The sequence below is a fragment of the Vanacampus margaritifer genome, chromosome 2, assembly GCF_051991255.1.
Source record: "Vanacampus margaritifer isolate UIUO_Vmar chromosome 2, RoL_Vmar_1.0, whole genome shotgun sequence".
In the NCBI taxonomy this organism is placed as follows: Eukaryota; Metazoa; Chordata; class Actinopteri; order Syngnathiformes; family Syngnathidae; genus Vanacampus; species Vanacampus margaritifer.
This window is the reverse complement of record NC_135433.1, coordinates 2,470,923-2,495,118: the sequence shown is the minus strand read 5'-3', so window position 1 is coordinate 2,495,118 and position 24,196 is coordinate 2,470,923. Positions and strand designations below refer to the sequence as shown.

Genomic DNA, 24,196 nt, shown 5'->3' with positions numbered 1-24,196 from the left:
CCAAAAAATCAAACAATCCACCAGAACTGCAATGCATCATGGGATATGTGACAACCCATCGAGCATCCTTGTTCACTATTTTTCAAGATGCATTGTGGGAGACAGTGAGGGCACTATATAGGGAAGGCAAAAATGTTGCACTACAAATGAATAGGAAGTGGTTTCAAACCTCTCCTGTTTTTTATTCCCATGAATGTCTCTCTAACCCGCCCCCGCTTTTCATCTCTTTCTCATCCAGTCTGCATCGCTTTTAAAGAACCGCAACTGATCTTTGTCTTTATTTGCCCTCTCGCTCGCTCGCTCTCTTGCTTTCTCTTCCTCTTTACCGGCGGTGTCCTTGAGAGATGCAGTGCTGTACTGCTAGCTGGAAGCAGCATGGAGGAAGGTGGTGGTGGGGGTGGTGGGGGGCGTGTGGGGGGGGGACGGTTTATTGTTAACCTGTGTGAGATGGAGAGGCCTTGTTGTCACAAGGAATCCTCGTGCACCGCAAAATGCTAAATAGCGCCTGGGCTATTTTACATTGTTGACATTGCTTTTGTCAGCGTTTTATTTCTGGCTAGCATGTTGTTAGCGGTGATGTCATCTTTAACGTGTTCTGTATTCTGGATGGGTGCGAGTCGAGACAAAGCATGTGAACGCCGCACTGCTTTTAGTGGTCATTTGACGGGTGTGTTCAATGTTTGCAGCTCTTGAAAGGGCGAGCGGCCATATTTGGCGGCGACGTCAATTTAGTCGCACCCTGCGTTTCAGCCTCCGACAAAAGTTAAAGGTCCCATCGTATGAAAATGTTTTGTCAGCGGAAGCCTGCTCAGAGCTGGATTAGCGATGCACGTTTAAACAGAACGGATCGGTCCCAACGGTGTGACACGACTGCAAACGGGAAAGATGGAAGTTTAACATTTTCGAATACGAGATGTGCACCCTCTACCCGTTTTTATTACTGGTGTCTTTTTAGTGCCTAAAGTGGGAGCGACATTTGTCGTGTGGAGGTTGTTTGGTTACAAGAGGTCAGATATGATAAAGCAGACGGTGGTTGGATAATATCAAGCGGTTGCGTAGTGTTTCGTCAAGATAAAATCCGCGGCGGTTAATTTGCCGTGACTGGCAACTCGCCACCTAGTTGACGTGACGTTGTGATGCTAAGCGGCCGCTAAGTGGTCTCGACGAGACGGCTTGCACGTTGCGAGTGGCCTAAATGTGCACATTTGTGCTATTCATAACCGCTTGTAAATGTCTACAAGCGTTCACGGCAAATCGGAGACATTCACGGCAAAATAACGTTCGCCGGAGATTTGCCGCTTACGGCAAAAATAACCATTGCCTAAACAATCACAAACTAACGCTACAACATCGTCTCTGTAGTAACGTTTTGCTACTTTTTCTTATGGTAAAACGTTATGCCACTTTTCCACATATTGAAATAGTTCTCAAATGTGTAAAAGACATTTATTAGTATTTTTCTTTTCTTCTGCTGCCATTTCCAGACATTTCCATTCAAAACATTAGCACATGGCTACCATGACCCAAATCACTGCCCCTTCGAGAAAGAAGGGCGTGGCCTAGTGCAGCTATTTACATACAAGTGACACGCCCCTAAAACAGGCCGTTATGAACGGAGCGTTTTTTGGCTGATTGAGGGACAGCAAAAATATTAGATCCAAAGTCAATTTTGACGAATGCATGTCGCAGACATGTTTTTAACACATTTGAGAACTATTTCAGTATGTTGAAAAGTTGAATAATAGGGAGACCTTTCAAATGACAGCCTGCTTGCAAGAACTGGCGTACAGAATCGTATCCATTTGAGCCTGTTGTTTCATTTTGAAAGCTTGTCCTTGTCACCAAATACAAAGTACAGCATGTGCTTTATTCTACCTGAACATGATGAACACTTTCAAATGAAACTCGACCTTAAAGTCCTGAAGTCTGATGTGATGTTTTTGTTTGCTGTTTATATTATCCTATAAGTGTTTGCATATGCACCTCTGGGGAATGGAGCTAAATAACTGCATTTTCACTCGACACTGCTGTAAATATACATCGATTTTTCGGCTCCGGGCAGAAAAGTGGATTTCTGACCAATTGTCGGGTCTGAGGATTAATTTTTGAGCTGAAGTTGTGCTTACGAAACAACATGCAGAGCAGAACGTGTCAAACCAGCTCGCTGGATCAAACTCTCAACCAGTTTGTACAGTCAGAATATTTTTGGATGATTTGACAAAGAAAAATGGTTTATGCAGCAGTGAGTATTTTATAGGACTTAGTGGTGATCTCTGTTTGCAGAGTAGTACATTCATATTTAAATCAAATAATGGCCAAGGTCATTATTTCAGTTTTTTTCAGAAAACACGAAAAACTGAATCAAATACTGGTTCCATGCCCCCCCCCACCCCCCCAAAAAATGGGGATTTTAACTTTGACTGCCAGACGTTTTCAGAAAAGGGATGCCGTGGGTGCCAGCCGATTTAAGCATTTTGACTGATCTTTCAAGGTCCACAGAAAATTATGTGTTTGGACTATGGAAACACACATACTACCAAATGAAAGATTGGACTCTCATCTTTCATCAGAAAAAATAAGTTTGTTTCTACCTTATTCCGTTTTTCAGTAATCAACAATAGAAAATGGTTAGTTTCACCTCTGTTTTGAAACAAACGTCTTTTAACGTCTTTGGCACTCCTCCCTAGGGTTTTACTAAACGTTATTTAACGTTTTTGGCAGTCAAAGAGTTAAAAAAAAAAAAAACTCTGATTAACATTTAATATACATTTTCACCAAAAAACGGGTAAGTGGGGCAGAAAAATGAGGAAATCCAAAATGTGAAAAAAATATTGAAAAACAAAGAGAAAAAGAATCTGCGGTTGCCAAATGCATATACAGGGGTCGACTGTAGTTTTGAGTTGCAATATCACCAATCACCACTAGGTACAAGGTCTTATAAAACAACATGAATAGACCTTTTATATATATATATATATATATTTTTTTTTTTATTGTGCAGAGCTGTTGAAGACTCTTTAAAGTGAGTTGAGGGATTTGTTTCTAAATACAACAAATACAAATACTTTACATGTTTGAAGATAATTGCTGAAAATGTGTGCAAAGACTGATAACTATATAATGTTCACTTGTCGAAAGTTATCCAGATTTTTGGTGTGTGTGTGTGTGTGTGTGTGTGTGTGTGTGGCTAAAACAGCGTCCAACACGAGTCCTCCCTCCCTCACTGTATAAGAAGAACTTGAACACTTTCGTTCTTATCAGTGGTTTTTCCCGCGCAATTGCAAGTTACCGTACTTCTTATTAGTTGCCCCATTTCTACCACAACAGTGCGCAGATCGCTAATCGGCTATGCCCAGAACCTGCAAATATGAAAAACGTGGAATTCAACCAAAATCACAGGTATCTGTTAGGATGCAGATGTTTGGAAAAACAGCTTGGACAGCTCGTGTCTAGTAAAGTACAACATTTTAGCAGCGCTGAACTCGACACTCTTTCTTTTTGTGTTTATTGCCTCATTTATCAGCCGTCAGCATGCTGGTGATGTAGTACCTATTTGGTTGGCTGCAGGTCACATTTGTTTTTTTTTTCTCGTGCGAGCAATAACATCTACAATCTACAATATTACAAAGCCATGATAATGTTGCCGGACTGCCGGACTGTTTTCTATTTTGGTTGCAGCTTTTACTACGGTGAGTGATTTGTGCCACTGAGCACGCGACGAAACAGCTCGCGGAGATGCTATTGACCGCAGATTTATGTCTCCCTTTTCATTGAATAGAAAGTCCCATTGACGAAAAACAAAATGGCATCCCCATTGGACGGAATATCTTTTGGCATGTGTTCAAAAAATCCCTGGCTGAGGTCACATCATCTATTCTAAATAGCCCAAATGAGCTTGAGTTTGGCTCATTAGCATGTCAAGTGATTCACGCTATTTAGTGTATGGATTAGTGTTATTCTTGAGCACTTTGAGTTGATTAAATTACCAGTGAATTCTATTAAGATGTAAATGCGAGTAACGCTGGCTTTGCTGCCAATTTTCCAGCCAACGGTTGACATCATGACACAACGCTGCTGTTCCAATTAGGCAGAAAAGTCAAGCCACTTTCAAATGTATCATATGCAATTAAATATATTGCTTATTTCTGATGACGTTTGATTCTGATTTATAGAGACGATTTCAGATATACCACAGCATGTTTTCAGTACTGTGCACTGTTTCTTTATATGAATTTGCATCAAGAAAATAAACTCAAAAGTTAAAACACGGTTCACAACACTCAGGGTTGTGTTTTGTGCCTAATGCAAGTTTAACTCTGTGTGGCGGCGGGTTAAACCGAGTGTTGGTATTTTTACAGAAACACGCAAGCCTATAAAAAAAAAAAAGTGAAGTACAGTGTTCTCTCACTTTTTTGCGGGTGATACGTTCCACGAAGTAGAGGTTATCCAATAACCGCTAATACTGTCTGTCACCTTAACTCTTTGACTGCCAGACGGCAAAAGGGATGCCGTGGGTGCCAGCCGATTTAAGCATTTTGACTGATCTTTCAAGGTCCACAGAAAATTATGTGTTTGGACGATGTAAACACACATACTACCAAATGAAAGATTGGACTCTCATCTTTCATCAGAAAAAAAAAGTTTGTTTCTACCTTATTCCGTTTTTGAGTAATCAACAATAGAAAATGGTTAGTTTCACCTCTGTTTTGAAAAAAAAACGTCTTTTAACGTCTTTGGCACTCCTCCATAGGATTGTACTAAACGTTATTTAACGTTTTTGGCAGTCAAAGAGTTAATGAGCACTTCGGAGTTGCGTAAACAAGTCTCGTTGAAGTTAAATGCCTTCAATTAACTTGTTTTCCACTTCTCCTGCAGTGCACGTGCAAGGAGGAGGACGCGGGGAGGAGGGCGGGGAAATTAGATGAATTGTGTATGAATAACTGGGATCTGTTCTAAAAATAGCTCAATGGTGACTAAAAGTAAAAATTAAAAACGGATATAAAAAAAATATAATTCAATTAAATACAAAAAATACTAAATATAATTGGTTTTAATTTTATTCATTATTTTTATTTTTTGTTTTTATTTTGAAATTCATTTTTTTGTTTATTTTTTATTTTTGTATTTATTTTTTACTTTTATTTATATATATATATAATTTTCATTTATTTTTTATTCTTTTGGTATTTAATTTTTGAATGATATTTTTTATGTCGGTTTTTATTTTCACTTTTAGTCATTTGAATTTTGGCAGTTTTGGTCCTCCATACTTGTGGACCCTTTTCTGGCATTGTAAATTCCTTGCGTATCCCATCGCTGTTGTCATTAAACTTGAATCTGCCCCCCTCTCGGGTTGCTGGGCCAACTCATCACAATCCGCAGGGACGAGCGAGACACTGTGCAGACTCAGTTCGGTCTGAGCTGCTTGGCATGAATGACGCAGTCCATGACAGGAAGCAACAATGTTTTCTTCCTGCCATCCCCCCCCCCGTCTCCATGCGTCTGTCACAACAGTGCTCCGTCTTCCGCCAACCGGACAACCTGTCACTGATCACTCCGATTATCTCTTTGACTGCCAAAAACATTAAATAACGTTTAGTAAAATCCTATGGAGGAGTGCCAAAGACGTTTAAAGACGTTTTTTTCAAAACAGAGGTGAAACTAACCATTTTCTATTATTGATTACTGAAAAACAGAATAAGATAGAAACAAACTTTTTTTTCTGATGAAAGATGAGAGTCCAATCTTTCATTTGGTAGTATGTGTGTTTCCATAGTCCAAACACATAATTTTCTGTGGACCTTGAAAGATCAGTCAAAAATGCTTAAATCGGCTGGCACCCACGGCATCCCTTTTCTGAAAACGTCTGGCAGTCAAAGAGTTATCCCCAAGCAGGCTAACCTTGCAAAGATCTCGAGTCAAACCCAGCCCTGCACTCTTGTGTCTCTTTATACAGCAGTTGTGTAAAATTTGTGTTTTTTTTTTTAAATACCAAAGTACGTGCGTGAGATGTTCAAAGCGGTATCAGTCGCCTTTGGTGGTGACTGGGCGGGCTCTGTTCATTTAAAGATCCTTCGTAGAGGTTGAGACCCCACAGAATGTTGTCCCTCCCCACGTGCACTTTTATGAACAGAAGTCAGACAAGACAAGCTCCGACTTACTCGCTATCTGATGTTCCTCTCTTTGCCGAATGTGCTTTATAAGATAATGAGGCGATTTAGCCAGGAATGAAGTGAATGAATTATACATTCTCATGGCCGTTTGGGATGAGCCCGAATTTGAATTTCCAATGGAGAGCGCTTGTGGGAGGAAAAAGTGCAGGAGGAGGAACAAAGTCAAGTGAAGGGAAAAGGAAAGCAAAGGAGATAATGGCGCTATTGGTCGCTGAATGACAAATGAGAAAATGCAACGAGTTGGTAAGTTTGGATGACAAAATGTCAGCAGAGAGTTGAGCCGCCACGTACGTCATCCAAGTGACAGCAAATAGATGTCATTTTCTCTCATTTGGCTGTTTGTCAGTCCCCCCTGCGGCCACTCTGACACACCGGCTCATTGCTTGCTCCAGCTCCTCTCGGAAACTTCTTCTTGTTTTCGCACACTGTGTCCACTGTCCAGTCATTAAACATCACCATGTAAGGTAAATCCAACACTTTCTACGTGGAACCTTCAGTTGGGACGCATCCAACCCGATCCACGTCTGCATACTACCTCTGTACCGCATCTCACTTCGCCCCCGCAGAAACCATCAATACTATACAAAAACGCAACGGCATATAACTGTGACAAATAAATGAATGACAAATGTAAAAAAAAACAACAACAACAACAACTAAGAAACCCCCCCAGATGATTAAACATTAGGGGTGTCAAAATTAGTGTGTTCATTTTGAGTTAATCTAAAGTTCCTTTAACGCCACAAATTCATTTAACACGCAATTAATACTTGTACTGGCTTGTACAGGCGGGATTCCACCTCACAATTTGGCAGTAATAAATTTAATAATAATGCATATGTTTGTGGAGATTTTCCAATTCTAAAAATGTATAGAAGTTACTTCATGTCAGAAATGTGATCGCTCTTAATATGAAAAGAAAAATGCACTGAGCTGTCACCACCGTCTTACAAATGCAATGATGCCATCTAGTGGCAGAAAAATGACCTCAACACAATCAATATCACACTTTTTATTAGGAAAACACTGTATCAATGACTAAAAGATGCAGCCATATTTCTATTAGTTTAACATTTTTTCCCCTTGTATGTAAAAATTTCTTGTACACTTAAAACAGATACGAAAATGAGTTGACTATTGAAGTAATGCAATTAATTCTGATAAAAAAAAAATTAATCGCCTGACACCCCCAATAAAAATATTATTTGGTGCTAAAGACTAGTCCAAATGTTACTGTAAAAAGTTTTTCTCTGACCAACCAATTAGAAGATGGGAAAAATGATGATGTCATTGTGTGCACTGCTGGCCCTGTGCAGATGAATTTGTAATAAAAAAAAAAAGAAGTCCCGTTACTAATATAGTTTCAGCTGCAATGAACAGCACTAGCGGATCCTGAAGGCCACGGTCATATTAGATTGACATAGCAACACATAGAGGCTGAAATCCGATTGGACGATGTATTGGAAGCACTCTAGCCAAGAGAAACGCTGTGAAATGACGTGAATAAAGTTTGTCGCTACATCTATTGATGCAAGTTAAAACTCTCCCATGCTGTGGTCTGACGAGTCCACATTTCAAATTGGTTTTGGAGGTCGTGGACATTGCCATCGTCTGGGTCAAAGAAGAAACGGACCGTCCAGATTGTTATCAAGTTAAAAATTCAGCATCTGTGAGATGGTATGGGGGTATATTAGTGCCCCGGATATGGATAACTCGCACAATTGTGAAGGCACCATTAATGCTAAAAGAGCCAAGGAAAATGCTATGAAATGACGATACTAGACTGTTGGGAAGAAATGATTCCAATTTCATGGAACAAATATTCAAATTGATGTTGTAAATGTAGAGGCCAACGCTTGTGAAAACGTCCAGCAGTGAGTAAATCACATTTGAACTTATTGGTGTCCTCAGTCACTCCTCACACGCAGTCCCAAATGCATCAAAAAGGGGGTCAGGTGCGGAACAGCAGCTGCTCAGGCAGCGCGTCGGGTTCTCCCTAACACCTCTCGACACCTCCAATTTGCTCTCAATCAGCACCTTTCATCTACAGCATGAAAAGGACACCAGCTGCAGCACTTATTCTGATGAGTCGGCTAAAAAACTTGTGACACGCTTCACTTGTTCATCTTATGACAAGAAAGTGACTCACTCAGGCAGGTGAGACTTGTGGCGCATCACATCATTACATTGTCTCTCTGGAACAATTCAAGATGGCGTAATAGTTACAGGTCCACAATTACGTCTGCTCAAACGTTGGATTTGAACCCTGAACCTCTCAGATGTGAGGAAGACGTCTACAAAATATACTACATTTCCTCCCACACATAGCGCCAAAAAAAAAAAGCTGTTACATTGACTTAAGTAACTGTTTTGATAAATTGGATGAAGTGGCTGGGGAGGAGGAAGTGTAAGGCTTCTCTGCTTGGTTGCTGGCCCCGTGACGTAGCCCCAGATAAGATGAAGAAAACGGATGCATGGATGGATCTGTCAGCGTAATTAATGCAACATGCGATTTACTTTTCCAAACTCCAAACACTGTCATGTAAAACACAAACAGAATACAAAAAAAATGAAAGTCCTTTTCAACCTATATTCAATTGAATACATTACAAAGACCTCTCCTGTTCTGTTGTAAAGCGCAACAAATATTAGTTTTTCACTATGGAACTTAGTACCAACAGACAGTAAGAAATGGTTCATTTATGAATACTTGCAATGAGAACAGTTAACAGGCTGTGACAATGTTTCTCGGGAGACTTTTGGAGTATTGAGCATAGCATTTAAAGTTGAAGAACTACAAATAAGTAAAAAAAAAAAAAAAATCTATGAAACTTCTCACCAATTAAAAAGGTTTACTTTGACATGTTTTCAATTATACTAATGTTTATCGGAATGCTTTAGGAAACATTAAACATAGCCGGGTCAAATTGACCCATTCAAGTTGAAGGACTATCTTCAAGTGAGTAGTTTTTTGGTACGAAACTTCTTATCAATTAAAATGGTCCACGACGCCATATTTTATATTAAAATGGTTACTTAATGTTTATCGGAATGCTTTTGGAATATTAAACATAGCCGGGTCAAATTGACCCATTCGAGTTGAAGGACTATCTTCAAGTGAGTAGTTTTTTGGTACGAAACTTCTTATCAATTAAAATGGTCCACGACGCCATATTTTATATTAAAATGGTTACTTAATGTTTATCGGAATGCTTTTGGAATATTAAACATAGCCGGGTCAAATTGACCCATTAAAGTTGAAAGACTATCTATAAAGTAAGTATTTTCTTTTCTATGAAACTTCTCACCAATTGAAAAGGTCCACTATGACACATTTTATATTAAAATGGTTACTTAATGTTTATCGGAATGCTTTTGGAACATTAAACATAGCCGGGTCAAATTGACCCATTAAAGTTGAAAGACTATCTATAAGTAAGTATTTTCTTTTCTATGAAACTTCTCACCAATTGAAAAGGTCCACTACGACACATTTTATATTAAAATGGTTACTTAATGTTTATCGGAATGCTTTTGGAACATTAAACATAGCCGGGTCAAATTGACCCATTCAAGTTGAAGGACTATCTTCAAGTGAGTAGTTTTTTGGTACGAAACTTCTTATCAATTAAAATGGTCCACGACGCCATATTTTATATTAAAATGGTTACTTAATGTTTATCGGAATGCTTTTGGAATATTAAACATAGCCGGGTCAAATTGACCCATTCGAGTTGAAGGACTATCTTCAAGTGAGTAGTTTTTTGGTACGAAACTTCTTATCAATTAAAATGGTCCACGACGCCATATTTTATATTAAAATGGTTACTTAATGTTTATCGGAATGCTTTTGGAATATTAAACATAGCCGGGTCAAATTGACCCATTAAAGTTGAAAGACTATCTATAAAGTAAGTATTTTCTTTTCTATGAAACTTCTCACCAATTGAAAAGGTCCACTACGACACATTTTATATTAAAATGGTTACTTAATGTTTATCGGAATGCTTTTGGAATATTAAACATAGCCGGGTCAAATTGACCCATTAAAGTAGAAAGACTATCTATAAGTAAGTATTTTCTTTTCTATGAAACTTCTCACCAATTGAAAAGGTCCACTACGACACATTTTATATTAAAATGGTTACTTAATGTTTATCGGAATGCTTTTGGAACATTAAACATAGCCGGGTCAAATTGACCCATTAAAGTTGAAAGACTATAAGTAAGTATTTTCTTTTCTATGAAACTTCTCACCAATTGAAAAGGTCCACGACGACACATTTTATATTACAATGGTTACTTAATGTTTATCGGAATGCTTTTGGAACATTAAACATAGCCGGGTCAAACCGACCCAAGTGAAATAACTACAAAATATTGATGTCATGTGCTGTCATAGATAGGCGAAATGGTGTTTTTATTATACATACTATTGAACCTAATGTATTTTGCCTGCAAGGCGTCTTTTCCTTATTGATCATTTGTCAAATATCCACTGCTTCATTCAACAAAAACAACAACAACAAAAGTGAATTTGTATTTGGCAATGGCTTATTACAGTAGTGATTAATCAAACTTGGCAACTGTATGGGGAGTCATTGGACAAAAACGATTCCAAAAAACAATGTCCCTTACTTCCGCTTAAGTTCCGCTTCTGCGCGACATCAGCGATGATGTGTTCTAATGGCCGTGCGTCACAGGCTACTATAGTCATCCGCCAAGTGTGATGCATTTGTTGCTCCTCTCCGGTCCCCGATACTGAGAGACGATTCAGAACAAGAGCTTTACAATTTCTGCAAGAGTCCATGCAAAGTGGAAGCAATCGCCTTTAACTCATTCACTGCCATTGTTGGCTATAGACGTCAAATTTCATTTGAACAATTTCTATTCGTCTAACATTTTTTCCCACTTTTGTTAACAAGAGTATGAAAACCTAGATTATTTTTTTTATTGTATTAGAGCAGATATAAAATTTGTGATTAATCGTGAGTTAACTAGTACCACACTTGCATCATTATTAACTCATTCACTGCCATTGTTGGCTATAGACGTCAAATTTCATTTGAACAATTTCTATTCGTCTAACATTTTTTCCCACTTTTGTTAACAAGAGTATGAAAACCTAGATTATTTTTTTTATTGTATTAGAGCAGATATAAAATTTGTGATTAATCGTGAGTTAACTAGTACCACACTTGCATCATTATTAACTCATTCACTGCCATTGTTGGCTATAGACGTCAAATTTCATTTGAACTATTTCTATTAGTTTAACATTTTTCCCCACTTTTGTTAACAAGAGTATAAAAACCTAGAATTTTTTTTTATTGTATTAAAACAGATATAAACTTTGTGATTAATCGTGAGTTAACTAGTGAAGTCATGCGATTAATTACGATAAAAATTGTAATCACCTGACGCCCCTAATTTTTAATAATCTTAAAAAATATATATATATATATATATATATATATATATATATATATTAAAAATAATAATAATTAAATTAAAATTTAGGGGCATCAGGCGATTCAATTTTTTAATCGCATGACTTCACTAGTTAACTCACGATTAATCACAAATTTTATATCTATTTACTCTTAACAAAAATGGGGGGGGGGAATTGTTAAACTAATAGAAATTGTTCAAATTAATTTTTGACGTCCATAGCTGCCAATGGCAGTGAATGAGTTAAAGTGATTGTGGAGCCCCCCGAGTTGAAGCGTATGATATTTACAGTGCAGGGCATGTAAGTAAGCGAACATCGCACTAGAGGCGTTGCTCAAGCGTTTCACACAATGCTGATCAGGATCACGCAGCTAATCTCAGCGTATGTCACAGCACAGCTTTACCACATGATTCAATCTATAAGGCCAGCGGGGAAAATGAGAGTGCAGTGTCATTTGTGTCTGGGTTCATTTTGATTTTTTTTTTTCTTCCAGTGTGTGGCTGTAGTCAAGGTGGAAACAATTATGAATAGTTCCAAATATTTGTCATTGTATACACCAGAAATTTAGGCTTCGGCTAGATAGTCGAATGGTCTATCAAAACATCTCAAATGTATTTGTATTTTCAAGAGGGTCTGGTAGTAGGTAAGGCTGACTTGATATGAGGGTGTGCACACTTGTGCAACCACATTATCTGCATCATTTATTTTTACTGGCCCTTTTGAAAACATTTTTAAAAATTCAATTGGGTTGTACAGGCCACATTAATGGTGGAAGAAGTTAAACCTGGCATTCGAACAGGGGTGTGTAGACTTATTATATCCACTTTAATAAGGCAGAACATGAACAAAAGTCTGTACTTTTTGACTTTTACACAAGTCTTTTTTTTTTTTTTTTTTTTTTTAAATCCAACAAATCAATTAAAAAAATTTTAATAAATTATTATTATTTTTTTTAAATACATATACATATATATATACACATATACACACATATATATATATATATATATATACCCTTTATTTTGTATGTGGGTGAGTATGTGTATGTGTGTGTGTGTGTGTGTGCGTGCGTGCGTGCGAGCGTGTGTGTATTCATCAGTTCACCTAAAGCCCATTAAAAAAAAAAAAATCCCATACTAATAATATAATATAATAATAAATTGCCAGATGCAGAAACATCAATGTAAGTTATCACGATGAAATTTTGATATTTGGTTTTTATTACTTTTACACAAGTCTTAAGTACAGTGTGGGACTTCTTTTGTCACCTCTGGCCAAGCTATCACATATACTGCACTATTCATCTAAGTCCGTTGTTTTATTTGAATATCACAACTTTTACACTCCAGTCGTGTACCTGCTGCAATTTTAGTCCGGAAAGAACTTTGCCTTGTCTCCGATGCAAAGTGCCGCACGGTTACATTTGCTTTATCTTGCTATTGAGGACAACCGATAACCGGAACAATATTGTGTGGTAGGATGCAGCAGGCTTGCACAATCTAATGAGCTCATGATGTGAATTCTACTTTTACAAGAGACAAAGATGCTCATTTTTAATTGACACTGTCAGCGAGGTGTTAGTCTAACTTTTGTGGTGTATTGGTAAGTGTATATTGTGAGAAAAAGAGGCAGATGACCTTCTCGGTCCCGGAAAGCAACACACATTGTGCCAATGTGCTGAGTTGTCACTTAGTTCTTTTTTTTAAAAAAAAAAAAATGGTGTTTCAGAAAGCGGTAAGCTGGCTGCGGTATTACGAAGCGCACCATTTGAGCGGGGATCAACTAAACAGTCTGTCTATTCCGTTTACTGCCTCATTTATCAGCTGTCAGCAAACTGTCAGTAAACAGTTACTGGGGGTTCGAGACCAAGCCCGTCTGCAAATAGCGAATTTCTGCGACGAATTGACGCTCCACCCAAAACGTGTTTTAAATTGCCTTTTAATCATAAATATACCACAAAGTATGATCTAAAAATGCTTTCCTAACAATATCAAATAAATCAATTTAAACCTTTTGCATCGGCTGCTTCGTAGGCCCTTGTCTCAAAAATGTACATAAGTAACAGGGATGTGATTTGACCAAAGTGAAATTATCAGAAAATTTAGCCGGGGTCTGGGGGCCGCTGGCACCCAGCTAGGTCCAGGGTTTTCCGTGTTTTAAGTACTTTCAATGCACTCACATGACAAAGAAATAGACAAAACAACAGCATAAATTTTCAATGTATATTGAACTATCCCATATAAAATGGCAGTTTTAGTCAACTCAAAATCAGTCACATTCAAAAACATTGGACTGCCTTTGCTTTTAAAAACTATCACTGAGAATATCATCATATCTAACTAATGTGATTACTAAGTTAACACATAAATAATGTTGAAGAGTTCAAATTTCATGAACGAATGAATGAAAAGTAACTCATATTAGAGCATACCACAAATGTCCTTGTTATAGCAGAAGATGTTATCTGTCCGAGTCATGTGCATACACAATGAACTACTAAAAAAAAAAAAAATCGGATTTTTTTTTTTTAGGGGGGGGGGGGGGGAGAGGGGGTGGAGATAAAAAAAAAGCGGAATTCCGCGAATTAGCGGAAAAATCACATCCCTGAAGTAAGGTTTTGGGTCCGAATCTTTACCCCGTATTCCAAAAACATGCATGTTTGGCTAATTTAAGACACAGGGCTCTATTATTGTAGACAGCACAAGTGAGCTCGGGTGTAAAAACTGGCACATCGTGATTTTTGTGCGGGTGCAAGTGTCCTTTAGTGTGTTTGGGAATTTGGCGGACCATGCTAAATCAGGCTAATCCTTAGGTCTAAGTTGTGGCGCAGGTGGTGTAGCGCAATTTTGGTGGATTTAGTCGAGGTGCAGGCAGACAGATTCCGAGCTCCGCGATGTGTGTGGTGGATGGAGTGTGAATGTAAGTTTGACTATTGTTTTTTTTTTTTTGCATGTTAGGTTAATTGAGGACTAAATTGTCAATACGTGTGAATGCACAGAAAGTGTGACTGGTTATTTGTCTGCATGTGCCAGGTGAGCGGTCCAGGTAGTACCCTGCCTCTCGCCCAAAGTCCGCTGGCTAAGCTCCAGTTCACCCACGACCCAAATGAGGACAAGCGCTATAAAAAATGGATGGATGAATATCTTCTATTATTCATGTGTGTATTTTAGCAGAACAATTGCCTGACATGAGTCGATTTCATTCTTGAGCAATGGCAGATAAAAGAGTGCAGATTTGAGATATACTCCGTCCCTTACCCAACGTTAGATGGGAAAGGCTCCAGCTGGATAGAAGGACGTATAACGCTATACATAACTGCATCTAACTATACCAATGATTGTCAAATATTTTGGGTCCAGGGACCCCTACGGGAGAATTTGTTCACCACTCATAATCCCAACAGCTATTATCAAAACTACCACGTATACCTGCGAATGTCGTATGAATGAAAAAGGTTCCTATTTTTGATAAGGTGGTGAAAACAAATTCACACTTTTTAGGGAGGTTGGTCATGGTGCAGTGATCACAATTATCTGGCCGATCACCGACTCTGGATCTTGAAAAAGTCTGAACTGCCCACGATGTTTTTCGTAACCAACAGCATACACTTTTAAGTAACATGAAAGTTTTATTGTAAAATCGAGTCATGCCTGTGAAACAATACGAACGGGTTGTTTTAACTGCACATGCAGCAGTTCTCTTAAGTAAAATTGGAAAACCTCACAGCAGAACAGGACAGTGGCTGACTTTTTCAGACCACTATGGAGTGATGGACAAGATCTGTTTTATTTTAAGGGTTCGGCTGATCACCAATCCTCCCACAATGAAAGAAATCGGGGCCGATCCCGATCCCGGCCCATCGATCGGTGCACCCATAGATGCAGCATGAGTTTTTGAATGAGATCTTAAAGTGTCCAGCAGGTATTTACAGACTACTGACTTTGCCCAACCTTCTCCCTTCAACAGTACAAACAAGTGGAGCAGTACATGTCCTTCCACAAACTGCCTGCCGACTTTCGTCAGAAGATCCACGATTATTACGAGCACAGATACCAGGGCAAGATGTTTGACGAGGAGAGCATTTTGGGAGAACTCAGCGAGCCGCTCCGAGAGGTGCGAAGCCCGCAATTTGTGCATGCGTGTCCACGCTGTTTATCTTTGAATGCATCAATATCTCTTCTCATTGTTCCACCTTCAGGAAATTGTCAACTTCAATTGTCGCAAGCTGGTGGCCTCCATGCCCCTGTTTGCCAACGCAGAGCCAAATTTTGTCACGGCCATGTTGACCAAACTGCACTTTGAGGTGTTCCAGCCACATGATTACATTATACGGGAGGGCACCATTGGGAAGAAAATGTACTTCATCCAGCACGGAGTGTGCAGTGTCATCACCAAAGGCACACTTGCAATGAAACTCTCGGATGGCTCATATTTTGGAGGTAACGACACAAGCGTTCTTCTTCTATTGTTGCAAAGCGGTGCGTTGTTGTTTTTTAAAACTTGAACACATTTCAGAGATCTGTCTGTTGACGAGGGGTCGACGGACCGCCAGCGTCCGAGCAGAGACGTACTGTCGACTCTATTCTCTGTCTGTTGACCACTTCAATGAGGTGCTGGAAGAATATCCCATGATGAGACGAGCCTTTGAGACGGTGGCTATTGATCGTTTGGATCGCATAGGTAAGAAAGCAAGATAAAAATTCTGATAGTGAGAAATAGTCCACCAATGGATCGATAACCCCGCAGCTAAATTCAGACAACAGTTCCTACAGTTCAATGGTCCTCTAAAACTTCCTGGATCCAGAGATTAGTTAAAGCATGTGCTGTGTTCTTTTGACCTTGTATTGTTTTTTTTTTTCTTCAGGTAAAAAGAATTCCATCCTGATGCACAAAGTTCAACACGATCTCAACTCCGGCGTCTTCAACAACCACGAGAACGAGATGATCCAGGAGATCGTCAAGTATGACCGCGAAATGGTGAAGCTCGTGGACCTGCAACGGCCACGGGCAATGTCAATGACGCCTTCCATCGGCGGTATCTTCGCTCCCCCCGGCCAGTCGCAGACAGGTTCCGCTATCGCCACCCTCCAGCAAGCTGTGGCCATGAGCTTCTGCCCTCAAATGGCGAATCCACTGGTGGGCCCGGGAACTTTACAGTCCCCTCGTATGGTGCGAAGGTTCCAGGTGATGCAGAACTTACAAAGCCCGGTGTCCATGTCTCCTCTTCAGTCGCAACCCCCTCAGACGTTCGGAGGAGCATTTGGATCTGCGATCTCCAGCCCGCCCGTCCAAAGCCCTTTAGCGGCTGCAGGACGGACTTTCCAGTACATGGCCAGCGTGGGCCCCTCGGGATCCCAGTTGTCCTTAGTACAGCACCATGTACCCAGCCCCACACAGACCCAGCAGAGGCCTGCCTCGCACAAGAGCACCCACTCCCTTCACACGGGGAGCTTGAGCCAGGATACCCGCGCACTGTCCGCCTCCCAGCCTTCACTCCCCCAGGAGGGAGGGCCGCAAGCTGCGTCTGCGGTCCCCAGCCCGCCTCCCTCCACACGCACCTCCAACACCTCCATCGGACCCCCACACCCCAACCTGCCCGGGCCCTCTGGGGTGGGGAGATCAGCGGGCACTCAACAGAGGGTAGCCTTCGCCTCTACACCTCCTCCCGGCGGTCCTGCTGCAACGGGGGCAGTAGCAGGAGCTGCTGGATCAGGGGCCCCAGACTCTGGCACTCCCAAGAAAGATTCAATTGTCAGCCTTCCAGAGCTAGACTCTGCCAGATCTCGGCTGTCTTCCAACTTGTGACCCTGGTCCATTTCAGGAAAGAGGCCTTTTTTGTAGGTGAATCTGTTTTGGGTCAGTCCCGCTGATCCCAATGACCAATCGGCTGTTGCTGGCGCCACCGGTCGTTGGGCCTGGATGCCAGCTGAGGGAGACGCGTCTCAATGTCTTGGGACCATGAGCAAGGCGAAGTCTATACAATGAAACTAGTATAACGTGAGGTTGAACTGGTCTAGACTACTGTGCCAGCACCTTTATTCTTAGTATCACCCCCCTTACACTCTGCTTCCAAACACCTACTGTATATCGCTGTCTTTACTGTAAAGATATTTAGAAAAGTATGATTAATGTAACATTTGCATACTGTGTAGAATCCATGCAATGCAATCTAGCAGGAGCTGGACTTAAACATGAAAATCAGGGACTTGAGGTCAAATGACAATGACATTTTAAAATGTTGAAGTGTTTTGAGTGCATTTTATTTGACGTATAAACTGTCGTAGCAAAAATAACACATTGCTCTTCATTTTGTTTAAAAATCGTAGTGGAAAAAAATAATGTTGTAGACCGCTGGTCGATCTTACATCGGGGGTGTAAATATTTGCGGAGGAATATTATATTCATTGTATCTACCCAAACCAAAGTTGAGCTTGAACACAAAGTCTGGTTGTGTCTGTATCAACTAAAAAAGAAAAAAAGAAACATAGAAGAAAATGCCATTTATTTAACTGCCTTGATTCAATGTTAGAAGCCATATATTTGGTTTGTGCGTATGTATATACGTGGGCGTACGTTGGTGTGCGTGGGTTTGTTGGTATGCTTTGGGCTTTTGTTTTCCGGAGAACGGACTCACGCTCTCACTCTCTCACTCTGCTTCGTCAGGGCTGATTCGTTTGGCATGCTGACAGCGTCGCTGGCCACTTCTCGCGAAACATCTGCCGAGTGGCCCCCGACGCGTGCTCAGATTGTAAGCCTGCAGGCAAAGGCGCTCAAATAATCTCAGCTTTATCGAAAGGTAGACTTCGGAGAACATCACATATTGTATACTTGCTTGTTTTTGTCTAGGTTTATTGATTAACACATGCAATATAATTCTGCAATACTCTACCCCGCCTATATATTAATATATATGACTATAGATATCTAAACATGCTGTACAGGAAAGTGATTTCTTTTTCCTTTATTTTTAATGTGAACTTCTAAAGAATCCAGCAGCTGTTGTGGCTTCACTTGAGCTATTGTAATCCAGTGACCATGTTGTTACCTTAACCAAAAATATTTGAAGGGATCGGAGGCTGCGCAGTATCATTTTAGGAAGAGAACAAAACTGATTAAACAAGAGCAACAATAATCCACACGTTGACAAGAATGTCACTTTAAAGCCCATCTGAGCGAGTTGACTTGTCCAAGTGGGGGAACACGGCGACGCCTTTAAAAATAACTCTGCTCCAAGTCGAGGGCAGTGGGCCGCAAATGTCCCCAAACTACAATGAATGTCTCAACATTTGGATTCCAAACGACTATTGCAATCTGAGGATTGACTTGAGGCTTTGCTTGTCCAATTCTTCACATCCTTCTCTTACTGAATGTATGCCATACGCGAGGGAAGACAGCTAATCAGATATGAACTGCCATGTAAATAAAAAGGAACGATCGTTTGAATAGGATTTTATGATGCAAAGGGGGGGTTGTCGTATGTCGTTGCTGCGTGTCTTTCTAAGAAATCTTGACGATGCTTCTCCAGGTTACTGTGTTTGTCCTGTACGCTACCGCCGACACCCCATCACCACATCGAACAATCAGTTTACCGAGAGGTCGAACAAAAGCGAGGAGGGGGCGGAGGAGGGGGAGGAGATCCCGTTATTAAGCACCTTGTGTTGCACTACAACCTTGTCAATGCTCCATTTCCCTAAAATGGTTGCGGGACTTCTCCTGGACCAATGATGTGGCTACGTTGTCGAAAAGTGAATTCAATTCTGGCTGGCTCGACAGATGATTTAGTGGCGTCCATAAACAAGGCGTCATTTTCAACGTTTCCGCCGTTAGCATCGATCCCGGGCCAAACTAGTAAAACTGACGCGATGGACTTTTCACTCAGGTTTGCTTCCTTTCGAGAGAGAGATGTATTGATTGCCGCAGCCAAGTGGGCGATTGATTGATATACGCTTGTTCCCCCCCTCGCAAACTCGATTAAACTACGCGACGCCTTTCATTTGAAATTGACCCGGCCCGAGTCACAAACGCGACCACGTTTGAACAGCGTCTGCTCTTGAAACAAGGTGTAGGTGATTGTTTTTAATCTAAGGGCTTCATCTCATAGCTTGAAAAGCCTCTTTGTTCATGTCAGGCATTGGCATGTGTTCAGTGACTAAACCTTTGTCACGGCGGGTCACAATGCCGTGGCCTCATTCATCAGCAACTTTCTATTGCTTTTTTTTTTCCTATGGGAAAGGTACAGTACCGTACAGTACTTGGCGAAAGGCCAATACGATTGTGAATGAATCGAGTCCATTTGAGTCCGTGGCGTGTCGTGTGCTTCGATGCTGTTCCAGTGCAATCAATTGGTCCTCTTCCCTGTTCCTTTTGTGCTAATACCAGAGTTTGCCCTATTAAGCTGCTATCAGGACTGTGCTGATATTATTTCAAGGGGTCCACAGTCAGTGAGAGCAAAGACGGTAGGAGAGCTAAAGAGCTAACGTTTCAGGCAATATCAGACACTATTTCATCGCATCCGTCCATGAAGTCGTTTGTAAATCCCTCCCATGGAAAGGATGACATCCCAGAAACAGATCCGTTGACCGTCATGGCCAAGCACATACCGTACATGCTTTGCGTGCGATAGCCTGGCATAGCTGTGTTTTCAAGCCCCAAGTACCGGTCGGGGGTTTGGAGTGCTGCTTCTGGACCTTTTGTGTCAGGTGGGACTAGAACCTCTCATTCATGCTTGACACTGACAGACAATTATTGAGAGGATCAAAGACTCCAACCTCTCATTTGTTGCTGTACCAGATGTAAAGGGTACCGAATGCCTTGGTGTTGATATGTTAGCAAATCAGGGTCTTCATTTTCTTTCTATATGTGTCTTCTGATTTGTCCGTACACTTGGTTTGGTTTTGGTTTTTACAATGTGCCCCATGCACATGGAACTGTATATACCTCGTGCCTAGTATACTTAGTTTCCACATAGTCTATTTTTGTGGTATGTATGTGCCTGTAAAAATGCAAAATATGTGTTTTTATTTTGAACTTGCAATATATGTATTAAAAAAAAAAAAACATTAGCTGAAGACTATTATTGCTAACTTAAAAATGACAATTTTCCCTCAATTGGGAAATCACAATATTGCACATTTTTGTTGGTTCGAGCCTTCCAACACCATGCGCGCTGTACTCCGTAATTTCATGTTCTGTATATATGGTATACACAGAGATGTGGGGCACATTGTTGTGTTTTTACCACAACCTGATGTACAAGAACTATTTTATACAGTGAGAGGCTTCGCTCTGGCAGGCTTCTGGTGGATATCAACAGTCGAGATGTTAGCTTGGACGACCAATTTGCAATGAAAATATTACAAGTGGAGATGCCTGCGCAGTAGAGATCAATCGCTGCACAGTTTTGTTTCTTTCTTAAACACCGACGTTGGTTGCACCCTGATCACAAAAAAAAAAAAAGGACGTCACAAACCTGTCTCCTAATTGGGTTACTTTGTCACAACAGCTGAGTGCATGCCGTTATTTATCCAATTTCATCGGATTCTAAGTGGGACCCGCAGATCTTGACATTGTCGTGTACCAACCACTGTACAATGATTTCATTTAGCAGATCAAACCTTGGTGTCGTAGCTACTGTAGCCTGCTTAGCTGACCTAAGCCTTCTCTCTGCTTCAGGACTCACTGTATCGTGTGCTTGAGTTTGTGCGTATGTGTGCGTGTGTGTTCCTGTGCCTTTCCTTCGATAATCTTGGTCCCACTTGAGAATACGATTCTATTTAGGGAGCGCTTGGAATACACACGAGCAAAAGGCGGGCAGTTTTTACACCATCGCGACTCGATCATACGGAGGAAGAAAAACAGCGTAAATCTCCTGCAAATGACTCGAGCGCATGCAGTAGCATTCCGTAGTCTCAACTCTGTAACCAGAGATACTTTACCAGCAACATGTAGAAAAACGGCACAGACTATGTGACGCAAGAAAAGTCTTGTCCCCCTTTTGTTGGGGGCAGGTGCAGTGTGCAACCATCTTCTGCTTGAAAAAAAAAAAAAAAAAAACGTTTTTCACAACTTGGACTGTATATAAGTTGATGTCTACAAACCATCCAGACTCAAAGCTGCTCCCGGTGCGGCCCAAGTTGAGCTCGCATCCAAAACGACTGTCATGTCCACCACCTCCGCTATAGCCGACAACACAGAGCCACACCCTGGTCTCTCTCAATAAGATGGTCTGTCAGTCAGTGGCGATGTTGTTTCAGCGTTCGTAAAAAGACGATTACATTGTTGTGCAATAAAAAGATGAGCGCATTGGCATAATCTGTGCGTGTGTGTGGAGCTTTTTTCATTGTCGCTGCCTCTTTTTTTTTTTTTTTTTTTAAATGTGTGTTTCCTCAAAGATCCTGCTAACATGACACAAACGCACACACCTCAACCTTGTAAATCAGCCAGCTCCACCCTCATTGCACCCCACAACAGATGAGATCTCTTCTCTGCAGACGGGGGCTCTGCTGCATCCCTAATGAGATGTCTGAGCTCGGTCGAAGGGCTTTCGCGACACGTGCATGCAAATACTCGCAAATGTGATCCGCATGGGACATTTTTTTTTTTGCGTGGATCTCACACGACGTGCTTATATGAAGGCCCTTGCTTTGCGTTCGTCTTTTGCGAAGAGACGGCAAATGAACCGGTGGCCGCGGTGTGTGCGTACGAGTGTGCCTGCGCGTGAAAGGGTGGGCGTGTGTGTGTGTGCGTGCGTCAGAGATGAGGGCAGTCCAAGGACACACTCCTCGAGCAGCCTGGGAGCAGCACCCACCCATTCCTTTGACGTCTGTTTCCTTCAAACACACACACTCAAAAACACACACCCACACCGGCGTCTGGATCTTCAGCGATTATGCGCACGGAGATGGGGAAATAAAAATGACATGCAAGGTGAGGTGTTTGAACACCAAGCTCAACATTGTGTTGCTACAAACGTGGGCGAGGCCATCCGCAGTGCGTTTAAATAGTTCTGCCTTGATGTGACACATGCACTCCCTCACTTTATCTCTCTCTCTTCTGCTATACTGACTATCTATCTATCTATCTATCTATCTATCCATCCATGTGGCTGCAGTGGCATGAAAGTCCCCCTCACCAACAAAGTTGGCCACCCTCGAAGTCGCGAGCATATCCGATTTCCGACTGAACACATCCAAGTGTTGTCCTCTACCTCCTTTTCGCTGCAGCCGAGGCCCTCTGCTGCGTCCCTGGCTGTCCTACTTCAATTAATCATATCAGCATCTCCTACGCCACCATCATAGCTTCTTTTTTTTTTTTTTACCTCCACAGGGCCATTTGCTTATTTTGTCCATCCCATCCTTCCACCTTCTGAACTCTATTACTACTACCTTTTTTTCTTTTTTCTTTTTTTTTTTTACTATACTGCTGACACTAGGTGATTTGTTACAGGGATGTGATTTGACCAAAGTGAAATTATCTGAAAATTTAGCCGGGGGTCTGGGGGCCGCTGGCACCCAGCTAGGTCCAGAGGTCGAAGCCCCCCGGAGCTCATGGGTTTTCCGTGTTTTTAAGTACTTTCAATGCACTCACATGACAAAGAAATAGACAAAACAACAGCATAAATTTTCAATGTATATTGAACTATCCCATATAAAATGGCAGTTTTAGTCAACTCCAAATCAGTCACATTCAAAAACATTGGACTGCCTTTGCTTTTAAAAACTATCACTGAGAATATCATCATATCTAACTAATGTGATTACTAAGTTAACACATAAATAATGTTGAAGAGTTCAAATTTCATGAACAAATAATTGTATCATGACCAAATGAAAAGTAACTCATATTAGAGCATACCACAAATGTCTTTGTTATAGCAGAAGATGTTATCTGTCGGAGTCATGTGCATACACAATGAACTACTAAAAAAAAAAAATCGGATTTTTTTTTTTTGGGGGTGGAGATAAAAAAAAGCGGAATTCCGCGAATTCGCGGAAAAATCACATCCCTGTTTGCTATCTCTTAAGTAGGGGTGTTAGAAAAATTTGATTCGGCAATATATTGCGATATTACGGCGCGCAATTCTCGAATCGATTCGATATGCGGCCGAATCGATTTTTAAACAACAATTTTTTATGGGAATATTCAACAAAACGTCTTATTTAGGGTTAGGATTCACACATTAAGCATGGAAGAATGTTATATTAATGGAACATTAAGCCTTAATATTTGATTTCAGTGCTGTTCAAAGATGAAACAGACTGTAACCTGTTTGTTATAAGCCTGAATTTTCAGATCAATAAATACATTTTCATACAAATCTTACAGTGTACAAGTTTACTGATTAGTATTTTCTAAATTTGAGTAAAAAAAAAAAAATCACAATAATCAATTTATATATATTTGGATCGGGATTAATCGGTATCGAATTGAATCGTGACCTATGAATCGTGATATGAATCGAATCGCCAGGTACTAGGCAATTCACACCCCGAGTCTTAAGCATGATCAAGCATGATTATACAAAAAATAAAAAATTGAATGTCGGAATTAATCTTTGTGAATGGATCGTAAC

At 40.7% G+C, this 24,196-nt stretch overlaps 1 protein-coding gene and 1 long non-coding RNA gene across 2 annotated transcripts in view; one reads left to right on the top strand and one right to left on the bottom strand.

Annotated features, from left to right (window-relative positions):
• LOC144043705 (potassium/sodium hyperpolarization-activated cyclic nucleotide-gated channel 2) overlaps positions 1-21,684 on the top strand; it is a 50,226-nt gene extending 28,542 nt beyond the window's left edge. The window contains exons 5-8 of the mRNA XM_077557615.1: positions 15,592-15,738; positions 15,824-16,064; positions 16,141-16,305; positions 16,490-21,684. Of these exons, the coding sequence (XP_077413741.1) occupies positions 15,592-15,738; positions 15,824-16,064; positions 16,141-16,305; positions 16,490-17,430 (1,494 nt within the window). The 3' untranslated portion in view covers positions 17,431-21,684. The remainder of the gene's footprint in view (positions 1-15,591; positions 15,739-15,823; positions 16,065-16,140; positions 16,306-16,489) is intronic.
• LOC144043707 (uncharacterized) overlaps positions 1-24,196 on the bottom strand; it is a 63,543-nt gene that overhangs the window by 24,197 nt on the left and 15,150 nt on the right. The window lies entirely within an intron of this gene.